Raw genomic sequence first — 16,114 nt, 5'->3', positions numbered from 1 at the left:
GGGAAAGGCTCTGGGCTCTGTCCTGAAAGAAAGTAGCTTTGGCTACCATCCAAAGATCTGCATGGAGAGGCTGCCAGGCTGTGAGCTAATCCCAGTATCCCACATTATGCATCTGCTGGGCTGATCTCCATGGCCACTTCCTTTCCTTGGCCAATACAGCCTGCTTTCTGGTCTGCACCAGTTGTTTCTGGTTCCTCGGTGGAGTCAGGATTGCAACAGCTTGCATCAACGCGCTCCACCCACCCTCGGGAAAGGTCATCGTTAGCCCAGATCTGATGGTTTCCAGGGGTGGAACTGAGCCAGTGACTAGATAGTAGACACTACATACACTCCCATGCCTTTCTCTTCCTGGTGGACAGAGGGTGTAACGACCAGTCAGGAGTGCATGCATTATAGGAACAGCTTTGGACATCATTTCTTTCCTTGCTTGTCAAACTGAGGGCCTCCCCCAGAGCCTATGGACATCCAAGGGAGCCTTACCATGGACTTCAGTGGACTTTTTGATCAGGCCAAAGAGGTGAAAAAGCCAACAGCATGTCTCTGGCTTTCTTTTGCCAGTGGTTACATCACTCATGATCAGACTTACTGCACTTTGACTTGATTTCTGTCACAGCCTTGTTAGACATGTTCAGCCTCTTTTGTTTCCCCATCCTTCTTCCCTTCCCTTCAGACACTAGAGTCCAAATTCACCAGTGGTACAAGAGAGCCCAGCTCCAGTGCAATCAGAGGGGCCATGGCCTCCACCTGCAGTGAATTTTGCCCAACTTACATCCTGTTCCCCTCCTTATCCAGGCAAATCCAGTTATCCCCACAGAAGCATGTGACTTTCCACGCAATCTTCTTTCTTGGCACAGCTTCTAATGTATATACAGCCACTCCAAATAGTCTCCTCAAGGATCTCAGTGCCTTGGCCTCATGGTAAACTCTGCTTGAGTTTTTCCACTACTTTTTTAAAGTTAGCGGCACAGTAATTTCAGGGGTCTCCAGTGGGTGCAAATCACAGGCAGACCTAACACTTAAGCCAACGTTGAACATGAGCGCATTGCTCCCAAAACAATGCTTTGTGGCATTCCCTGCTATTTTTTCCTTCTAGCTAGTCCTGTAAAGCCCAACTGCCAGAGTCACTGGGCGCGTCTACACGAGACGGTAAATGCGTGTTAGACTAATTCTACTCTGCATTAGTGCATCGCGGCAAAAGCTGTGCTATGGCACAGTAGAATTAGTCTACTGCACATTAGTGTCACTAAAAAGGCTTGCACTGGTGCTAATGCACACTAGCCCTAGTTACTGCACATACCTGCTATTACTGGTACTAAACTTAATGCACAGTAATTACAGCGCATTAATGCTGTGCAGATGTGCCCACTAAGCACTTGTAGCTGCCACTGACTTCTGTTGGACTTGCTGTGACCAACGTCTCTGAAAATCTGGCCACGATTAGCCAAGTTTGGAAATATTACGCTGAAGGAAGCTCCACTAAGGGGCTTTCCTATAGCATCGTTTGGCTCGCCTACATGCAGGATAAACCACGGAGCATGCCCAGGGCCAAGGAGGGCAGGCATTTAAAAGGTGCACGTGGCAGTAGCCATTTGCTAAGATACGACCTAAGCTAAGATGCAAACAAGCGTGCTCACTTGGGGAGCGGCTTTCTGCTCTCCACACCTCATTAATGCCACATACACTATTACTCAACACATCTTGCCTCCAATGGACAGGACCCACTCTGTGCTGGGGCTGCTCATAGCAAGGCACTGACTGCAGCTCAGGCTAGAAAGATTATTCCTCCATCGCCGAACGACCACAATGTCTGTGCCTCACACTGTAACCCACGGGTGCGAGGCAAGCAGGACTTGTCTCTTAATGAACACCCGGCATTGCCTGTAGCAGATCTGCCAGCAGAGAATTCACAGTCGTGGGCGCTGTTGGTGTCTGACTCAGTGCCGCCTTCCAGCTCGGGGGCAATGGAAAACCACTGCGGTTAACACGTGTTAATTAGTGGGCGTTGGATTTTAACGCGTTTGTCACCGTGACTTTAACGTTCCACTTGGTTCTAAGTTTAGTCGACTGGACAGGGGCCAAAGGAGAAAAGGCTTAATTAGTAATACTCCGACTGATTATCAACCCCCATATGCAAGTCAACCTTTAATCATTAAGTGACTATCTCCTCTGACCCTTGCCCGACTGGTTCTAGAGGTGACCTCCTTATATGGATCGGCACGCAGGTAGAGGGGGTGTATTTCGTTAGAGAAATGGAAAAATAAAGAGCCACGCTTGCAACACCAGCTGAAGAAATGGACGGCCAGGGGTTTGGGTTTGTCAGAGTCTTATCTTTGCTGTGGCAAAAAGTTGCCATTTCCACCCTGACTGTCAAATTTGGATTTCACCCAAATTTGGCCTGTGTGGTTCAACATTGCAGTAAGTACCCACCAAGGAGCAACGTGGGGCCACATCTCCACCAGCCAAATTTCCCTCTTCCTTGCGTCGTGGTTGCTTGTTAAGAGGGCAGTGTGGGACATAGAGTAAGTCCCCCTGGATACAGGGTGCCCGGGAAGCGTGACCTTCCAGGAGACAGTCGGGAGAGGCCTGAAGGCACTCAGGTTAGCAGAACAGGAGCAAGCACCGTCATCTCTTACTGTAACTAGCTGTGTCTAAACTTCTGCACGTCATAGTTATTCCACATTGCAAGTCTCCAGATATCACATGGTGCATTGGTGGTACACCTGCTCGGGACTCAGCATGTAGGGCTCCACTCATCATGGGGAAGGCTGCAGGACCCTTATCTCACCCTGCTGACATTGGGCACAAGTTATGGGTGTCTCTTAGGCACGGGTAGAGGTCCCCTAAGTAAGCCCTGGCTAAGCTCCCACTAACAACCCTGCTGTGTTTGGACCCACACATTAGGCCACTGCAGCTTAAGCTCCCTTGGATCTGTGTCAGGTCCAGCGCCATCTCAGTCCTTAGCCTCTGGACAAGATCCCTGGCAGGGACTCCCTGCTTAGCACCCTTTTGGGGAAGCAGGGACTTATCATCCAGCTGCGAACAGTCCCAGCAAGAGAGGGAGCTGCCCCTGATTTGAGTGTCAGCCCATGGGGGTGCATAGTAGAGGAAGTCACCAGAGCAGAGGCCATGCGGAGCTATTCCCAAACCAACTGCTCCCTGCACGGGACAGCACCAGCGATGCAGCAATCCCGGCAAAGAAAGCAGTGTCTGCACGCAGACGTGGCATGCCCGGCATCAGTTCACATGCTCCGAGGTTTCAGACCTTCTCCCCTGGGCTTCATGCCTCCAGCACAGAGCTCTGATCTTGGGGCAGGCGATGAGGGACAATAACTCAGCCGAAAGATAACGTCCAGCCTCCTCCGTCAGGTGACCTCTCGAGTCCGTCTCAATCCCTTCCCAGGCAGGCAATCCACTGCTGGATTAACAGCCCACTTGGGAGGGGGGGGTTTCCTTAGGCAGCAGTCAGCTGCCTGCCCAAGGGGGAAAGCCATCCCCATTTCACATCCCTCCAGTGTGAGTCCTCCAAGAGGCTCACGTGCATCTCTTGACATCTGCTTCGTGTTCTGGCCATAGAAAGTATTTAACAATCCCAAAGGCCTCCGCAAAACAAAATGGCAGCTGCAGGGTGACATAGGGCCATGCAGAAATGCACTGCTCCATCGTATAGCAAATAGGCTTCGTAGTAGTTCTCCTGCACCCACCCCTCCTTCCCTTACAGCTCTCCGGGGCTTTGCAGGGGGCAGCGGGGGCCCTTGACAGAAGAAGTGGTTTCTGGGCACAGCGATTCCCCTATGCTCAAAGAGGACAGATAGCTGGGGCACACAGGAGACCTAGCCCAGGCTGTGTTACTCTAGCAAGCATCACAGGTGCTGCTTCCCGGGGACCAGGGATCTGGAGGAGCCTCAGTAACATCCACCCTCACTCAGCGATTTAGACTTGCTGCTGCTTTGCAACAGAGCCCCTAAGCTTGCACAGATGCCTGACAACATCAACCCCCAGATGTCTTGTGGAGCGAGGATTTACTTGCTGTGAGCTCCCCCCTGCAGACTCAGGGCCCTCAATGAGCCAGCTGATGGGTGCCACCTGCCTCTCCTCCGTCAACTCCCTGGTTCCTCAGCACCAGGTGGATTTTAAACGAGCACTCAAGAGGCGCCTTCTCCCCTGATAAACTGCGGGGCCCAGCCACCCACCCAGGTTATGTAGGCAGGTGTGTTTTTCCTTCAGTGCTCTAGAAAGTGCGTGGAAGAAGTTTAAAGAGAACAACCCCTTATGCTAAGGAGAAGTAACAAGCAGAACAAAAGGCCTGGGAATTAGCACACGGGAACAGCACCGAAGAAGGGCGGCGTGTCCAGATCGGTTTGCCAGCCGCTGCGATTCAAGCTCCTTCCCTGAAAGCAAGTGCACCGGGTGTTCAAATGAGGACGCAGCTTTAGATGGACTATAGCTCTTCGCCCCCCACGGGGTCTTCCTGTCCGCAAGCAGAGGCCGCGAGCGGGGCTGTTCTCGCTGCCTTCAGTTCCAGCACAAAGAGGTGTAGTGAGGAAGGCGGAGGTGTTTCTAGGGTTCACAAACCACAGGGATCAGTGCTTCGGTCTGCAACGGCTCTGGGAACACAAGGCCTGTGGGTGGCATAGAGCTGGAGCAGTTCCCTCTCCTAGCCTCTTGGACAGGGCAAAGGCAGCACGGCCTTTGGGCAACAGCTATTCCTGGGTTATCGACTAGCCCCTTGGACTATAAGCAGGTGGGGCTGAACGGGTCTGTGGCTGATCCCAGAATATGACCTAGGGTCATGTTAAATGACCTTTGCCTCCAGCTATCCTAACCCCAGCACATCATAGCTGGCCCTGAGCATCAGTGTGGACAACCAACTCCTGCGATTAGGGTAAAAGCCCTATCATACGTGGTATTTTTGTGTTAGAGACCCAGATCCTGGAGTCAGGATTGTGAAGAAACCCCTCAGGTTTAATTGAAAACAGTTTCTATTCTTGTGGAGGCAGAGAAGTCACTGGGAAAGTGGCACCCCAGGACTCAGAAACAAGAAGGCAAACTTTAAGAAGGATCTATCTATCTATCTATCTACATCTAGATATATCTTTCTAGATAGGTATCTTAAAGTTTGCCTTGTTTCTGAGCCCCAGGGTGCCACTTTCCCAGTGATTTCTCTGCCTATATTTAGATATAGATATATCTAGATGTAGATAGATGTATCTATATCTAATTTTAAATCTCCTGGGTTTTAAGCCATCTTCATCGTTTTTAGATGGGCCTGACTCAGGATTTCTGAGTGCCTGAGCTAGCAACACTGAAATCACGACCCAAATCTCTATCTATGCTATTCAGCTGACGGGTTGAGGACCATCACTGTTGGGAAAGGGATCCCACACAAGAGATGAGGATGGCTCAGCTGCCTGTAGGGGTGGATGAAGTGGTTTCCAAACAGCGACAAGGGTGACTTTCAATGGCTGCTGAAAGGAGCAGAGCTACTTCTGAAAAAGCCACCCTTGGAGCCTGACCCAGGGAAGCGGACCCCAATCCCTTCCTCTTCTTTCTCCTTCCTATATTTTGGCACAGAAGAACAAGTTTCTTCTCCAGGCCCTTCCTCCTCCTGAGGGCAGGTGTTGTGTATATCCCCTGGCACTTCCTCCCAGCATCTCTTGTGACAGCTCCCAATTCCCCGCCAGCCCCAAAGCTGCAGCTCCCAGTATGCTTTTGTTTTTAATCTTAGCTCAGACCACCCTGATTGCAGCTTTGCTTGCCAGCTCGTACTGCAAATACACTGGGGAATAATGTGTCCTCAGATGCCTTCAGTCTGCCCAGACAACTGAGGCTAAGCGTGCTTCTCGAATTTACCTCTCCCTGGTTGCTGGAAACTGTTTATCACCAAAGTTTCTAAGCCAGACACAAGAGAGTACAGCTCTGGTTTTCTCATCTCCCCAGATGGAGAGGGATGGGGGGCGAGGGGACGGTGGAAGGTCCAGGTTGCCTTTGCAGCCTCAAGACTGCCAAGGACATAACTCGAGGCGCAGACAGAAGTGCAGCTCCCAGCTGTCACTCAGAATGATTTTTGCAGAGCGCGCTGAGTTACAGCGTTACCCCGGACCAAACAGAAGTTCACTGTTGGTTGCAGGGGGAGGGGAATCCAGCTGGGAGCTGGGAGCGTGCAGCGTTTCCCATATCCATGGCCGCGGCTGTCTGCCAGTGCTCCTTGTTTTCAGAATGGGAGGGGGAAAGGCAGCGGAGGGAGGTTGTTCTTGGGGCTCCCCAGCTGGTGCTGAAAGGTGGGGTGGGTGAATTGGAGCCCCTCTGCCTTGGGCCACCCACCCCACCCTCCAGGGAAAACCCCCCAGACTGAACTCCCTGCACTCCCTTTCCCCGCTCCCACTCTGAAAACAGCGACAGGCTGGGAGTCCGCAGGCACACGTTACAGGAGACACGACATTTTGAAATGTCTTCATCTGATGTCTCATGCAATGAGGGGCGGTGACAATGCATAGGGGGTACATGGGGGTGCGAGTGCACCCCCTGAGTGCTGGTGCACCCCCTGATAAACTTTGCTCCCCACTTAGGGGATGTGGGGGGCAGGCGGGAGCACCAGTCCCCCCCCTGTGAGCACCAGCCGGGGAGTGGGAGCACTGGACGAAGCGCCACGGCCTCTTCCTGGTCAAAGAGACTGGTTGTGGGGGGAAACCTGCCCCCCAGTTGGTGAGATTGGTTGTGGGGGGACCGCCCCCTCTAGTTGCTGACTGGTTGCTGGGGAAGGGGGGGCACATGCCCCCCCTGACTAAGGTGGCACCAGTCACTTATGACGAGGGATCAGACTTGCACCCGACTGGCCATTTTTGAAACTGTCTGCAGCTGTGCACTTGTGTTTGGTCACAGCTATAAACTGCTTTCTGTGGCCAGATTGGGCGAAAACTGTCACTTCTGCCTGCACCCTAGAACCTAGCACTTGCTGGCAAGGCCTTCAGTCTGCATCTTGCCCAAGGCAAATAGGCTGCTAGGGCAGTGGGCTCTCCCTTCAGCTCCCATCCTCCCCATTTCCAACACACTGGCTCCACCTGAGACACTGCCCACCCGGAGCAGCTGGCCTCTTCCTTGTGGGAGCTGCCTGGCTCCACCAAGAGGAGCCTGGGCCTGCTGGTGGGGAGGGTCAGGACTTGGTGGAGAGGAGCAGGTGAAAGATAACACTTTGTGTTGGGGGTGGATGACAGCATTGGAAATATTAGCATTTTGGAAGCAGACCCATGCACAGAGTAAAGGGAGAAAGGAGTCCTCCTTTCTCACCTTTCCTTACGCTTTTGTATTTCACGCATGTTGCATTTGGTCTCCTGCGACACCACGGGTTCCCTATCCTTAGGACTTCTTGCTGTGTCAGGACAGTGGCAACTACGAACGAACCAATATGAAGGGGAAGGTTGTCTCCAGGCCTGTGGTCCTACAGCAAATTTGGACTGAAACGTTTGAGGCAGTGGTTCTCCACCAGGGCGCTGCGACCCCCTGGGGTGCCACGAGATCCTGGAAGGGTGCCACGAGGTGTGAGGAGATGAGCAGATTCATGCAAGCCTGATCCTGCACTTGCCTGGCTGCTCCCCCACCCCACTACCAGGCCCCTCTGCTGGGATGGGAGCACTATGATATAAATTAGTTTTTTTAATTGGGTGTAAATCGAGTCACAAAAGTTATGAGGGGGACCTCGGGCCCTCCAAGTTGAGAGCCATGAATGTTAGGAGCCTGGACTGCACCTGGCTGTGGCTAATGCTATAGGAAGAAAACAAAGAGCAGGAAACTACTGAGACTGGGCTATGGTTTTATCACCCAGCCCAGGCTATTGGAGGCTTGTCTTAACACCTCAATGCCTGGAGTCCTGTGACTATAGCAGAACGGCATTTAAAATAAAATGCTTTGCCTTCGCCCGGGTGGAGATAAACTTGAGAACGCGAACATGAAATACTCAACACCCACAAGTCAAGGAAAGATTGCTCAGTATGTCTTATGTTTAAAACAACCATCTGATTTCAGCACAGCCTGAATCACGAGGTCTGAATGCCCGGGATTTGTAGTAGTGGATGTTTGGCAATGCAGTGCTGGAGCCACTTGACTCTGGATGGGATCGCAACACAGTTTTCTAGCATTCATTCCCCCCGCCCCCGGCCCATCTCCTGAAAACTATTTGACCGCACAGTTTCTTACAGCTGTGGAAGGCTCTTCCCCAGAGAAGCCACCCAGCTCATCAGCAATCATTTCAATGGTTGCACAAAACAACAGAAAGCAGGCAGTAGGGAACCATCCTCAACCGGCCAGGTTAGGGGCTGGAAGACTTTATCTAGATTAATATACACGTCTTTTCTCCTTAACTTCATTGGCTCTGTGGCTTTTTAATCCAAGCATTCAGTCTCCATCCGTATCACTGTGGGGCAGCCGGGGCCACTTTATATTTTAAAAGTCCATCTGGAGAAATGGCAAACGCTGACGGCAACACGGCTTCAAGGAAACGTCCTGCTGGGAATCCAGGAGGAGCTCAGGGTGAGCGCGGACGTGATGTAGCACTTTCTCATTTATGCAAAGCACCTGTACACAACTACTGAATATTATCAGTCAAGGAAATCCCTTATAGTGTTTAGCATTGAATGCAATCCTTTTTTTTTCCTGTTGCCTGCTAAGCAGCTCTGCTGAGAGCAACTCCCTTGACCATTTGCCAGGTGCCTGTTGTGCTTTACGGCTGAATCTCCCCAACCTCTTTGAGAAAGACAGGGTTGCACATTACAAGAGCTCAGAGGAGAGGCATCAAAGAGACTTTCCTCATTAAAAGCAAGCAGTAAAAGCATCCATTTACCTTGTGAGGGTAAAGATGACTAATTCTAATTAGCTCCATTGCCAACGCTCTCACTAGAGCGAACACAAGCCTTTTCTGCTTTAAACCTTACCACCCAGAGCCTGCTGGTTGAATACATTCCCAAAGCAAGGCCTAAAATTAATAGACTAAAATCATCTCCTCTCCACCCACACTGGTCTTGCTGCCAAAATAACTAGCAGACTAGATCATGCAAAAGCTTTTTTTTTCTTTCCTTTTTTGCATGGATGCTATGTTTTAAAAAAAAAATCAACATTTGGTTGTGTATTCAGCAACAGAGTAAACACTGGTGCGGCTTCTGCAAAAACAAAGCCATCGCCTGGATACTTTTTAATGACTTGATCCCCCTTCTGCTGCCAGCAAAATCTTCAGGGAGCAAAAGCTAAATGGCAGTTCTTTATAAAAGTACGGCAGAGTTCAGGGACCGGGGCCAACGGGGCCTGACTCAGGATCTGCTGACTGAGGCACTGACAACCATTACGTCTGCCATTCCAGTTCCAGGCAGCGAGCAGATGGGAACGGGGACTCAGGAGTTATTAAGCAAGGCCTACTTGAAATGATGAAAACCAGTAGGATTATTTAACAGCCAACTTGAAAATGATTCTTAAACTTCCTGCCCAGGCACAGATCTTGCACATGCAAGCGTTTTCAGGAGGGGGAGAATGAAACAATGATTTAGGAGGTGAATTCCTGATCCTGGTGGAATCAATAAAAAAGCAGCTTTTTTTTCACTGAGCCATCCAAAAACATTTTCTGGGTTCAACTGAACTTGGCAGGATGGAAAAAGAGCTTTTCCTATCCTTCAGGATGGGGTAGTTGCAATTTTAGATCCTCCTGTGACCCTTGTTGCCAAGAAGGCTACCAGCATCCTGGGCCGCATGGGTAGGAGCGTTGCCAGCAGGTCCCGGGAAGTGATCCTTCCCCTCTATTCTGCACTGGGGAGGCCACATCTGGAGTTCTGTGTCCAGCTGTGGGCCCCCACTACAGAAAGGATGTGGACACATTGGAGAGAGTCCAGTGGAGGGCAATGGAAATGGTTCGGGGGCTGGCGGACATGACTGGTGAGGAGAGGATCAGGGAGCTGGGCATACTGTGTTTTGGGCTTACCGTATTTGATGATGCATAGGTTGACACAGTGTATAAGTTGACCCCATATTTCTGTACAAAAAAGTTAGGATGTTTGTAGATCCGGTGTATAAGTCAACCCCACCTGGGTGTGGGAGGTGCTGGAAGCCTGGGCGGGCTCGTGGGACAGATGGCGTGCTGGTGGGCTCCTGGGAAGCTGGATCGGGCCCCTGGGAGCTCGGGCACCACACGGCATGCTGGCAGCCCCCCTGGCCAGCCTCGGGGGGGGCACCCCTGCTGCAGAGGGAAGAACAGCTCAGGGCTGCCCAGCCCAGTGGCAGCTCTCCCCTGCCCCTGGGGCAGGCGGGGTGGCTCCGCTGAAAGCAGGACTGGGCTCCCACAGCTTCCATCTGGCACCACCCAGGAAGGGGCTGGCTTGCCCCAGGGGCAGTGGGGGGTGTCGGGTAGGGGGGGGGTGGCGGAGCTCAGCCCTGCCCAACACTCCTAGCCTCCCCCCACCCCTGCCTGACACCCTGTGCTGCCCATGGGGCAAACCAGCCCCTTCCTGGGCAGCATCAGATGTCCTGCTGGCTGCAGAAACCTCCTGACGGCAGAAGCAGTGTGGGGCCTGATCCTACCTGTTGAGGAGCCTCCCTGCCTGCCCTGGGGCTGGGGGATGAGGTGCTGAGCTGCGGAGGGGCCCGGTCCTTCCCTGTGGTGGGAGTGCCCCCCAGGGCGTGCTGCCAGCGGGCCATGTGCTGCCTGAGCTCGCAGGGGCTCGATCCAGCTTCCCGGGAGCCTGCCAGCATGCTGCCTCCCCGTGCGGTAGGGCCATTCACAGGGGATGGTGTATAAGTTGAGGTGGAAATTTAAAGGGAAATATTTTGGCTTCAAACCTCAACTTATACACTATGAAATACGGTATATAGTCTAGAGAAGACCGAGGATTTAATAGCAGCCTTCAACTCCCTGCAAGGTGGGTGCAAAGAGGATGAAGCTGGACTCTTCCCAGGTGACAGAACAAGGAGCAATGGGCTCAAGTTGCAGCAAGGAAAGTTTAGGTTGGATATCAGGAAAAAACTTTCTCCCTAGGAGGGTGATGAAGCACTGGAACAGGTTACCCAGAGAGGTGGTGGACTCTCCATCCTTGGAGGTTTTTAAGACCAAGCTTGACAAAGCCTTGGCTGGGTGATGTAGTTGGGGCTGGTCCTGCTGTGAGCAGGGGGTTGGACTAGATGTGACCTCCTGAGGTCCCTTCCAACTGTAATTTTCTATGATTATCTGATTCTATGATTCATGGAGTTTTGTGAAACATAACCCCAAAACCACATCACAATGGCCTGTTCTGTGTTTGTTCCCTAAGCTCTAACAACATGGCTTTCATTCCTGGTGCATCCAACAAAAAACAAGGTCTTAAGCTGCATTTTCTACTTCCCTATGCTAGCAATGGGGAAAGCAGTTGTTGTAATGCTGCCGGTGAGGCAACAGCAAAGCTGGAAGGTGTAAGCAGTTGCATTTGCTCCTGTAGGAGGGATTCCTTCAGTCAAGGAGGCTGAGAGAGATTGTACTTACCGGCTGGTGAAGGAGTTGGATCACAGACCGCCCCCCGACCCCACCTCTCCCCCAGGCTGTTCTAGTGGGATGAGTCGCTAACAGGGCTTTGCCACGAAGAATTTGTAACCCGGTGCCTACCAGGTCTTTCAGTGCTGCAAGCAAGCTTTTATCCTTACTGCTGTTTGCTGTGTCCTTGTTAAACAGAGCACCTCTGATTTTAACCGTGGTCAGATACTACAGCAGCTGGGCACGGGGGGTGCATCCTGATCCCAAGTCCATGCCATCAAAGGAAGACTTCCATCGTTCTTCTTGTCTCCCTGCATTTGGATCAGAACCGAACGGCCTCATCTACTCCCAAAAGTTGTGTGGTGTTAGCTACACCCACCCAGCTGAGAAAACACAATGCCCCTAGTGCAGATGCAGTCATACCACTAGCATTTATTCCTATGGGAGGGGGAATAAGGACATTTTCACAATAAAGGCGTTGCTAGTATAGCCACATTGGCAAAACTCTTTAATGGAGACGCAGCTCATCCCAGCACAAAATTCAGCCGCCTCCCAGAAAGCTCGACCAGCAGAAGGGATTTTGGTGGCATATGTTGGAAGACAAGGTTCTTTGGGTGAATCTGATATCTGTTATTAGGCCAATTTAAATAGTGGAAATTTTTTTTAGCAAGTTTTCATTGCTACAGGTATGTTGTCTGTGGGTGTGAATCGCCTTGTTTCTTAACCAGCGCAGCCCTCGGTAGCATCAGTCTGGCCTAAGACCATACCAGTATAAGCATTTTTATACTGCATCGACACTGAGGCTTGTACCAGCGTAGGTATACCAACAAAAACCTCAACCCCACAACTGTTGTAGCTATATGGTACAAAGTCTGTGCAGACCAGATAGAGGAACAGCGGCAATCTGAGAGCGCTGTTCTTTCAGAGTAAAGCTTGTGACTAGTGAGACAAAGACAAGGCTGGGTTTATAAGGTGTTTTAACTGCTCGGCAAATTCTGTCCACCCAAGAGGCCACCAAATCTCCACAAAGAGACGCTGTAATCCTGACGTCCAGCTCGAAGCCTAGACATGGATAACTTGAGTGATCCCAAAACGTTAGGCGGAGATGTGGAAAGTGTCCAGTATCCCAAAGCGCAGGGAAAACACAAGTTTCTTTCTCTAGCTCTTTGGGGAGCATCAGCTTCCTAGAAACTGCTTTAAAATGTGTGTCTCTTTAATGACGGCACACGTGCTCGCGACTCCAAGCAAGGAGGCGTCCGCTCTGAACGAGAAACTCGTGAAGCCAAACCCAACCAGACCACCTCTCCCCGCTGTGTCAGAGAAAGTTTATCCTCCTAATGGAAAGGTGTGGTTCTTTCACATCTTTGCTCGTGAGTTGATATTCCTGCTTTCAAACGACTGGCTTGGTGCCTCCCCTCCCAACAACACTACAAATCATTCAAGAGTTACCACTTTGCATCAATGCTTTTAATGAGCCAGGGAACAACAGAAGCGGCTCTGTACAACATAATTAAATAAACGGGGTCTAAGTAAATGGCAAGACTTTGCAGGTTATATTTCGGTTGAAAACAGCTGGTATGCAAAGAAAGGAGCATTGAGGACGAGGGATGGTCAACAAAGGCATTTCACAGAATGCAAAACACTAACACTTTTGCTATCGCACAAACGGTAACACACTGAGGCTGCAAGCAGCTTCTCTTGGATTCGGAAGAAGACACATGGGGAGACTTTTTGTTTCTCTAGCCTGCATGAGAAAATATTTTACATGGAAGCCCCAAAAAAAGTTTCAAAGAGAACCGCTTGTCCTCAGGAAAGAAATAAATACTTCAGAGACGGGGAAAGTCAACATGGGACATCTTGCTCAACCAGCCCAGTGACTGCAGGGCTCTCTGTCCCCTGGCGCCAGAGGAGGACAGTGCAGGAGGCCTCAAAACAGAGCCTGACAAGTGGTCAGTATTGCAAAATGTCTGTTTGGCTCAGAGTTGTAGGACTACTCGTTCTTGGACCAGCTCCCCGCGCCCGCTGCCAGCTCCACCTAGTGATACCCAAGCTGACCCAAGTATCTCAACATTCAACTGTCTGCCTGAATCCACTATTTACAACGCTGTCTTCATGCCAACCTTGGACACATTTGGTCTCTCGAACAAATCCTATAAATACAAGGGTTTTCTTTTGTTCTTTTTCCAGCTTCACATTAAGTTAACTTTGTCAGTGGTGCTGCTGCGTCCCAGGAGGCCGTTCGGATGCAGCGAGTTCCTTGGAGAAGGAAATTCTTAGTAAACCCAACTTTCAGCGCAGGTCCTTATCACCAGCTTGTCTGATTGTACCAAGGAGCCACAGCTACTGCTGGAGTTCGGGACCCGTGAATGAAAAGTTCCTAAATTCTTCTTGGCTAATCATTGGAAGAATTCCCTCTTCGACAGGAGTGAGAACGGGCTCTTCTTTGGTAAAATCCGGATCGAAATTGCTAACGTCCTCTTTGGATTTCTATCAAACAGAAAGAGGCAATAAAGAGATGTCAAAAACGCGTGCCTTTGTTTCTATACTCCCGTTGTCTGCACCTCGTTTCCCACCTTGAATGGACCAGGTTTCTGCCTCCAAGGAGCGCGCAGGTGCTCTGCACCTCACTTCAGAGGCCTTGTGCTATAAGACAGGGGCACTCAACCTCCAGCCCGCTGGCCAGATCCAGCCGCTGGTGCTGTGTCACCAGTCTGCAGGGCTTCTTGTGGGTCTGGAAATATGGTGACAGGAGAGCGGTGGCACCGCTCCTCCACCGCCCAATTTCTGGAGCCGTGGGAAGCCCTGCACACTGGGCTCTTGGCATCCGATGCCAGCACAAGAGGGGGAAGGGGTGGTGCTGTCTCCCTGGGACCCCGTCCCGGTGTGTGAGGCAGAGGAGGGAGTGGTGCTGAGCCCCTGGGACCTAATGCTGATGCACGGAGCAGAGATGGGGTGCCCCGATCCAGCCTGCAGCACCCGTCTGGTCCACGGGGCCTGCTGTGAGTACCACAGTGTCCCCGCTTAGCACCAGACACATTTAGGATATTCAGAGCCGGCCCCTCCTCTGCCAGCCTTTACGGGCCTGACGCAGCAAAGCCCTTTCTGATGGAGCTGATGTTGGCTGGGGTGTTTGCAGGACGGGGCAGTGAAGCTGTAAGTGGCTACTGAGTCAGCGCCCGCCTGCATGGACCCCGCCGCTCACAGGGACCATACACGCTGTTCCCAATCCGCTGACTCTACACAGTCCTCCCGGAGCTGGGCTGAGGCTGGACGGGTCTAGTTGGGGGATATTCTCCTTTGTACACAAGCCGTTATGCTTGGACAAACAGGAATGAGTTGTGTCCTAGGCAGAACAAGAGTCCTGCCTCCAGGTGCTGGGTTCCTCCTTGCTTGGCACAGAGCACGATTGTTTTCGGCAGTCACGGAGGAAGGCTGGGCCCATTTGGATGAATCGCTGATTCTTCCTGCCGGCTGAGTGGCGAGCAGTTTTATCAGCATGGGCATTTCTTCCCCCCCGAACCGCTGTGGTTCGGTCGTTAGCAGGGGAACGCTCCTGAACGGTCAGCGCCGTGCTGGCCAGGGTGGGATTTTCAAAGGTGCTCCTCGTTCTCTAAGCTTTACTCCCCCTTAGACCTCTGTGGGGATTTGCCCCCGGGAGCAGAGAAGGGGCAGGGCCGGCAGCTTTGGAAAATCCTACCCTAGCTGATCCCTGGAGAAAGTTTCCGAGCCTCTGCACAATGCAAAGGACCGTCCAGCTTGGGAGACCCCACCGCTCGCCATACAGCAAGGGGAAGTTGCATCTGAAGTCCGAACTGCTCAGCAGCCAAAGCCTAGGCTGGGCAACAGGGCTGGGCCAGGGGCCTGAAATGAAGGATAGGGAGATCCTGCCCTTTCTGAATTCAGTCTTGTTTCAGTCAAGTTTGCACTATAATAGCACCCAGAAACCGCAGCAGGGATCGGTGACCACTGTGCTGGGCCTCTCCAGGCACGCAGGGATGGATGCCCCGAAGAACTCGACGCGGTGGACAAAGGGTGTGGGAAAGGAAAGGATCATTACCCCCATTTTACATGTGGGAAGTATGGCTCAGAGAGTGCCTAAGCTCTTTTAAACATCTTCATCTCTAGGGGCATTTTTACACATGTCAGCGCCGCAGCGCCAGGATGCCGACAATGGTACAAGCAGCGAAACGCACGTCAGCCAGCGCTGAGAAAATGGTGGCGGCACGCTTTTGAACTAAAACACATAGGAGGTGCTTTAGTTCAAAAGCGCCCTGCTGCCATTTTCTGTGCGCTGATGTGCGCTTCGCGGCTTATACAACTGCATGCGACACGGTGCAGTGTGTGTCAGCTCGCGCGCAGAGCGGACTTGCTCCGAAGCGGCGGATCTCTGCTGAGTCGCGGGACCAAAATGTACGTGTATAAATGCCCTGGATGCTTAAATACTTTTGAAAACGTCTCTCAGAGCAATCAAGCGTCTTGCCGGGGAGGCCGGGACTGAGTTACATCCAGAACTCAAGGCCACGCTCCCTCTGCATCGACATCCTTTCCCCCCGCAGCTGTCCAGATGTGTAAAGCACTTTGCCGAGGGAGGGGCTCCCCCCATCACTTACGATTCGGGGCCGGAAGGGTGGCTCCACC

At 51.9% G+C, this 16,114-nt stretch overlaps 1 protein-coding gene across 1 annotated transcript in view; it reads right to left on the bottom strand.

The window, feature by feature from the left end:
- Positions 1–12,929: 12,929 nt before the first annotated feature.
- The window catches only part of PRKCH (protein kinase C eta), a 174,036-nt gene continuing 170,851 nt past the window's right edge, over positions 12,930–16,114 (bottom strand). Inside the window, 2 exon segments of the mRNA XM_006023070.3 lie at positions 12,930–13,963; positions 16,087–16,114. The exon segment at positions 16,087–16,114 is cut by the window's right edge and continues 13 nt beyond it. Coding sequence (XP_006023132.1) covers positions 13,817–13,963; positions 16,087–16,114 — 175 coding nt within the window. The 3' untranslated portion in view covers positions 12,930–13,816.

This window comes from Alligator sinensis, unplaced genomic scaffold (genome assembly GCF_000455745.1).
Source record: "Alligator sinensis unplaced genomic scaffold, ASM45574v1 scaffold50_1, whole genome shotgun sequence".
Lineage (NCBI taxonomy): Eukaryota > Metazoa > Chordata > Crocodylia > Alligatoridae > Alligator > Alligator sinensis.
Note: the sequence above shows the minus strand (reverse complement) of the source record. Positions and strands in the feature narration are given on the sequence as shown.